The sequence below is a fragment of the Pteropus vampyrus genome, unplaced genomic scaffold (genome assembly GCF_000151845.1).
Source record: "Pteropus vampyrus isolate Shadow unplaced genomic scaffold, Pvam_2.0 Scaffold279, whole genome shotgun sequence".
In the NCBI taxonomy this organism is placed as follows: Eukaryota; Metazoa; Chordata; class Mammalia; order Chiroptera; family Pteropodidae; genus Pteropus; species Pteropus vampyrus.
Window position 1 is genome coordinate 1010112 of NW_011889060.1, and position 6000 is coordinate 1016111.

The window sequence follows — 6000 nt, forward strand, 5'->3', positions numbered from 1 at the left end:
TTCTACCCCCCAAATCCATGCGTTAAAGTCCTAACCCCCTCCAAATGTGGCAGTATTTGGAGGTAGGGACTTTGAAGAGGTAACTAAGGTAAAATAAGGTCACAGAGGTAGACCCGATCCAGTGTGACCACTGTCCTTACAAGAAGAGGAGATTAGGAGATTAGGACAGAGACACAGGCAGAGGAAGGGACCATGTGAAGACGCAGGGCGAAGACCAGCCAGAGAGAGAGAGGCCTGGGAGGAAATCAGCACTGTTGACCTTGACCTCAGACTTGTAGCCTCCAAAATGTCGAGAAATGAATTTCTATTTAAACTCTACTCAGTCTGTGGTACCTCATTATAGCAGCCCTAGCAAACTAAAATACCTTTATATTACGAAAAATTCCCAAAATAAAATGAATCCCTGTGTGCCTATCATAGTTTTCATAATTTTCAGCATTCGCTAGTCTTATTTTGCCCATTCCCCAACTCTTTTTCCCTTAGACTATTGTAAAGCAAATCTCAGATTTGATAATATTCTACCCGTAAGTACCCGACTGATAGGTGAGACAGCCCGTATATATTGTGGGCAGATACCTGTCTCCATTAGGCTCTCTCGTGAGGGAAAAGACCATGAGACCTCAAGCACCTGAGGTCAGGAGTGGTGTCCCCATCTTGCTTGGCACACAGCCGTTGCTTAGTCCACGTTGCTGAGCGAGTGCATGAGGAAGGCCGTCGTGTCCCTCCTACCCCCCAAATCCATGCGTTTTGGTGACGTTGCGTGTCAGTCCTTGCAATTTTGTGGCTTCCGAGAGGATTGGAATTCAGTGGAATAGAACAGTTTAGGATGGTTTGTTTATTTCCCTAGAGTGGCTGGTGATCATGTTTTGAGCCAGCCGTCTCACTTTCTAAGTCTGTTTTCATGCGTATCATTATGTTCTCTGTATTGAATTATCTGATATTTCACTGCTTTTGTTGACTTCTGTGATAGACTCCATTAAGAGCCTATATGATATTTTAAACATCTTTAAATAATCTCTGAAAGCTATCAGTAGTTGAATGTAGCTTATCTTTGGATCTCTTTGTTTTTAAGGTTACCTCTTCTTAAAAAGAGTTGTTTAGACAATATGTGTGTGTTTATATACATAGTTGTATACGTCTCCTTGTCCATTAGTCTCTGTGTACGTGTGTATGCATGGGTGTATATACTGATTTGGGAGACAGTAGAGTGAGCAGCTCATTCTGGTCCTGATAAATTTAGTGGAGTAGCCAGATTTTTCCAGATTGACCAAAGACATAATCCATTAAAGCCAGTTTCCATTTACACAAATTGTCACCTATCTCTAGATTCGCATTCTGAGGCAGAAGCTGGTACAGTCAGCACATGGCAGACCGGGCAGATACAGAAGGCTGGGTTTAGGGATTCATTTTCTGCATTACTGAGAAAACTAAAAGGCATAATTGTTGCCGCACATTTGGAACTAGGTATATAATTATGTGCATAATTATGTTAAATAGATTTAATTTCATAGCTGGAAATTAGCTTAATTTTATTTTATTCTGAATTAATGGATATAGTGTTTTCTCTTTCAACTCAGGGAGATTGCTGAAGCTGTGAAAAACTGTAAGCCTCGAGTTCCACCTGCCACCGTTTTTGAAGGGCACATGTTGCTGGCTGGTAAGTTATGAAAGACATGATTTGTGTGGGTTTGGAAACCCGTCATAGACAACTTTGGTATGTTTATCCTGAGTGGTGGTGATGTTTGTGCCAACCACTCGTTTATTACGTCAAGGAGGAGTAGATATTGTTCTCGGCACTTAAGTAAATTCTAGTGAAGAACTCTATGTTTTTCTGGGGGTGACTTTAACTTCTGGGGAAACGTGAAGAAAGGCAGGCGACTGCCCGTCACCGTTGGTCAGGGTTAGAACCGCCTGATCCCGTCGGCCCTGTGCACTGTTTTGGGAACATGCTCTCGACCAAGCCTAACGAGTCTCACCATCAGATCTGCTGCTACTAGGTACTGAGAATTCCAAACTGTCAGGGCTCAGTGTTTCATAATGACAGCAGCCTCCTTCTAGAAAATTTTGTTTTTAAGACATTATTGTTGCGGTCTTAACATTTGTCGGTGTTCAGGACTTTACAAGGAGTTGCGTATATTTTTCTGGTTGTTCTCAGCTGTTAGGTTCAGCCTCCCTTTTTAAAAATGAGTTTCGATGTTCAAATAAGGAACAATGGTAAGATAGTTCATCATGCCAACTATTAGAAAATAACTTTAAATTTTATATTTTTACCACAACACTTTAATGACATTCTTAAGACCTTTAAGCAAAAAAAATCAAACAAAACCATATAAGTAGATTTTTAGAGAACCTGCAAATCGCACACTTTGAGGATTATGCACCCTAATAATTTGGAATTTAACATTTCTCTGAATTGAGATATTTTTGTTCCTTTTGTCCTAAAAAAAGTAAAATAAAATACGAGTGCCAGCAGTAGTATTATCTACTTTCCTCACTCAGAACGTGCTGCATAGACTTAATCTCAGTGAGTGTGAGGCTGCGCTGTTTTCTTCTTAGGCCCCAAAGGCAGAGAGTGAGGTTAGAGGAAGAGGAGTTTATGGTTTGTGAAACACTCCTTGTCCCAAGAAGTGGCTTTGTCACAGAGGTGTGATAGGATAGTGAACAGAGGGGTACATGGATCTTTACGAATTATTGTTTGAGTTTTCTTTGGATGAATACCTGTAAGTACAATTGCTGGGTCAAAAGGCGTATCCATTTTTAATTTTTCGAGAAACCCCCAGACCGCTTTCCATAGTGGCTGTGCCACTTCGCAGCCCCACCAGCCGTGTGTGAGGGTCTCTTTTCTCCACGTCCTCGCCAGCACTTGTTGTTCTTTGATGTATTGATGGCAGCCATTCTGACGGGTGTGAGGGGATATCTCACTGTGGTTTTAATTTGCATCTCTCTGATTATAGGGACCTTGAGCATCTTTTCATATGTCTGTTGGCCATCTGTATGTCCTCTTTGGAGAAATATCTGTTCAAGTCTTCTGCATATTTTTTAATTAGATTTTTTTGTTGTTGTTGAGTTGTATGAGTTCTTAATATATTTTGGATATTAACCTCTTATCAGATAGAAGCAAATATTTTCTCCCATTCAGTCAGTTGTCTTTTGTTGATGGTTTCCTTTGCTGTACAAAAACTTTGTAGTTCGGTATAGCAACCACACACTTTTAAATTGTTCTTTTATAAATTGCATACTTGTGAAAAATGTAGTTTTTAAAGCAGCTACTTCGCATTGCTAATAGATCCGAAGTGCTTTTTGTGAAATGCCCTTAGGCAGGTTCTCTTCAACATTTAAATGCCTGCATCCCTGCTTGCCTGCCCTGCTAGCCTCAGGGTCTGGCTGGGGATCGGGAGTGGCCTGCGGCTGGTAGAGGGGCCAGGCTAGGAGAGTCCTTACCAGCAGGACAGGCAATCACAAGCCCAACCTGGGAAGAGACAGACTCCCAGTCACTGACCAAACACCCATCTGGGCTCATTATTTTTTTCCTCCCTCATATTTATCTCTTCTTCAATCAGTGCTTCGGCAAAGGACTCAAAAGCCGTTTTCTTTTATTAACAACAGCAGCTATGATTGCTGGTGCTAATTCCACGTCTGTCAGTGTACCTAGTCTCATTTTCACACTCACATTATGATGCAGATAGTTTTACTGTCTCTATTTTGTAAGCTCAGAGGCTGTGAGAGAAGTTGCCCCATTGCTCACCAACATGGCGGGGAGGGCCTTGAACCTGAGGCTGGCTGTCCCCAGAGCCTGCCCATTGCTGTCCAGCAGGACCCTCTCCGAATACATTAAATGAGGAGAACAAAGCGGTTAAAGGCCTCTTCTGCGTGATACTTTACACCGTAGGTTGTTTTACCTCAGTGTAACGTTTCCACATTTATTATCTGATTTTGCCCCTAAATTGACCTGTAACAAGGCAGATGTTATTGGCTCTTGGCAGTAAGGGCAGAGGTGCAGAGAGCCCAGGTGGCTTGTGCAGAGCCGGCTCATGAGTGTGGACTTGCCCGGTGACTCCTGTGTCCCTGGGCTCAGCCTGGGCCAGCGTCCTGACCCCGTTCAGCCTTGCTGGTTACAGGTCTTGAACTTTGGATCGAGGAGACGTGGTAAAGCTGGTGGGATTAAGAAAGCTCGCTCCAGGCTTCAAGCTGACGTCTGCGTGGACAGCTGTGCAGTCGGCCTTTGGATTCTGACGTCATGGCTTTTGCCCCAGACTTGGTTAAATAAGGATACGACGATGATCTGTCCTTATTTCTCAGAGCTCATTCAGCTCTTTAGAGAAATTTGCATTTTAAATCCCTGAAATATTTCCTCTTTGGAGAGTTCTGGTTATAAATGTAGCTGCAGCAACACAGTTTAAATACCTATAGGGGCGAAGGTGAAGGTCCCATTTCCACATGGGATCTCTTGGCTCATCAGATGGGCGGTGGCACAGAAACTTCTTAACTTTCACGTGAAACATTTGTATTCCTTCTGTCTCCTGTTGCCATGTACATTTTCAGAACATTTTCAAAATGCTTCTTCTTCTAAGGCCTGGAGCCCTTCAGGATCGGACCGTACACCAACTTCGTTAACATTGGAGAACGCTGTAACGTGGCCGGGTCCCGGAAGTTCGCGAAACTCGTCATGGCCGGAAGCTACGAAGTGAGCATCTCAGGATGACCCTGGAGGCTTCGGCCATGTTTTTGGCTGGACAGCGTGCAGATGACAGCTCTTGGGGCAGCCTTTGATCGTGTCCTTAGCAGAGCTGCTGGGAAGTGTGAGAAGAACCGTCATGCGCGTTTGCAGCAGGCTGGGCTGCGGGAGGGCGGGCGAGGCTTCGGAAAACCGAAGCTGCTGTTGTCATTATTTGTCAAAAAGTGCTGCATTTGGAGTATGAAGTGGGATAAGATGGGAGGTTCTATTTCTGATAATTGTGAGATAAGTTTAAAAATTTGAGAAGACTCTTCATTTTGGCTTCTTACAAAATCTTTCTAGAGAAAAGGAAAGCCAAGAAAATTCCTCTTCAGTTCCTCATGACCACATCGAGCTCTGACTAACGTGGAATTATTGATTCTGTTAGCTGTAGACTGAAATAATCAGGCAAACACACAAGAAAGAATTGGCCCCTGCCTTGGAAAGTTCACATGACAGTTTAGCCATAGTATTTTTCAGCTCAGTCACTCTACGGGTGAGCAAACTTCAAGCCAAATAGAAACTGCCCTAAACATGTGGATAGATTTTTTTTCTTATGCAATTACAAAGTTAAAAATTGGTCTGTGCTGTAATGATTTATTTTATCATTAAACTTCTCTCACTCTCATGTTTTGCAACCTTTGGGAAATAGATCTTCTAGAAACTACTATCAAAGCAGACTTCATTTAACCACGAAGAAAGGGCCCGTCTATCGTCCTTTATGGACCTGTCGACTGCTTCTCTGCAGCCGCTCTCGGAGGTGCCCTCGGTGGCACATGGGCACAGCCTGGCTCCCTGGTTGCTGGCATTCTCTCATTCCTGTTACTGCTCACTGCCACCATATGCTTCTTTCATGGCCCTCCCCAGTTCAGGAGCTTTCACAGGTGACTTTTTTAGCACCTGGGACCAAATCCAGATTCCTTAGGCGGTCATTTACTTTTCTCCACTTAGGGACCAAACTGCCTTCCCTTCCTGTCCTGTCATCTGAACATTCCAGGAGGCTCGTTCATGTTTGTTCCCTTCTGAATCATAATGACCCTTCATAGTTTTGTAGTGTTCTTCAGTTGGCAGTGTTTCTCCTTGTTTTGATTCTTATGACCATTCTGCGGTGTCCCTTTTAGCTCTCAAATTTGATAGATTCGTTATTGAGAAAAGGGCATCTTAGGAAGAAGCAAATGGGTAAGAGTGATGATGTCTGTCGTTTAACAAGGTCTCACTCAGTGCCAGTCACCGTGCTAAGTGTTTTGCATCATTACTTATTTAATCTTCACAGCCCTATGAAATAG

At 43.3% G+C, this 6000-nt stretch overlaps 1 protein-coding gene across 1 annotated transcript in view; it reads left to right on the top strand.

The window, feature by feature from the left end:
- MTR (5-methyltetrahydrofolate-homocysteine methyltransferase) overlaps positions 1-6000 on the top strand; it is a 103812-nt gene that overhangs the window by 23567 nt on the left and 74245 nt on the right. Inside the window, exons 12-13 of the mRNA XM_023520822.1 lie at positions 1578-1657; positions 4572-4684. Coding sequence (XP_023376590.1) covers positions 1578-1657; positions 4572-4684 — 193 coding nt within the window. The remainder of the gene's footprint in view (positions 1-1577; positions 1658-4571; positions 4685-6000) is intronic.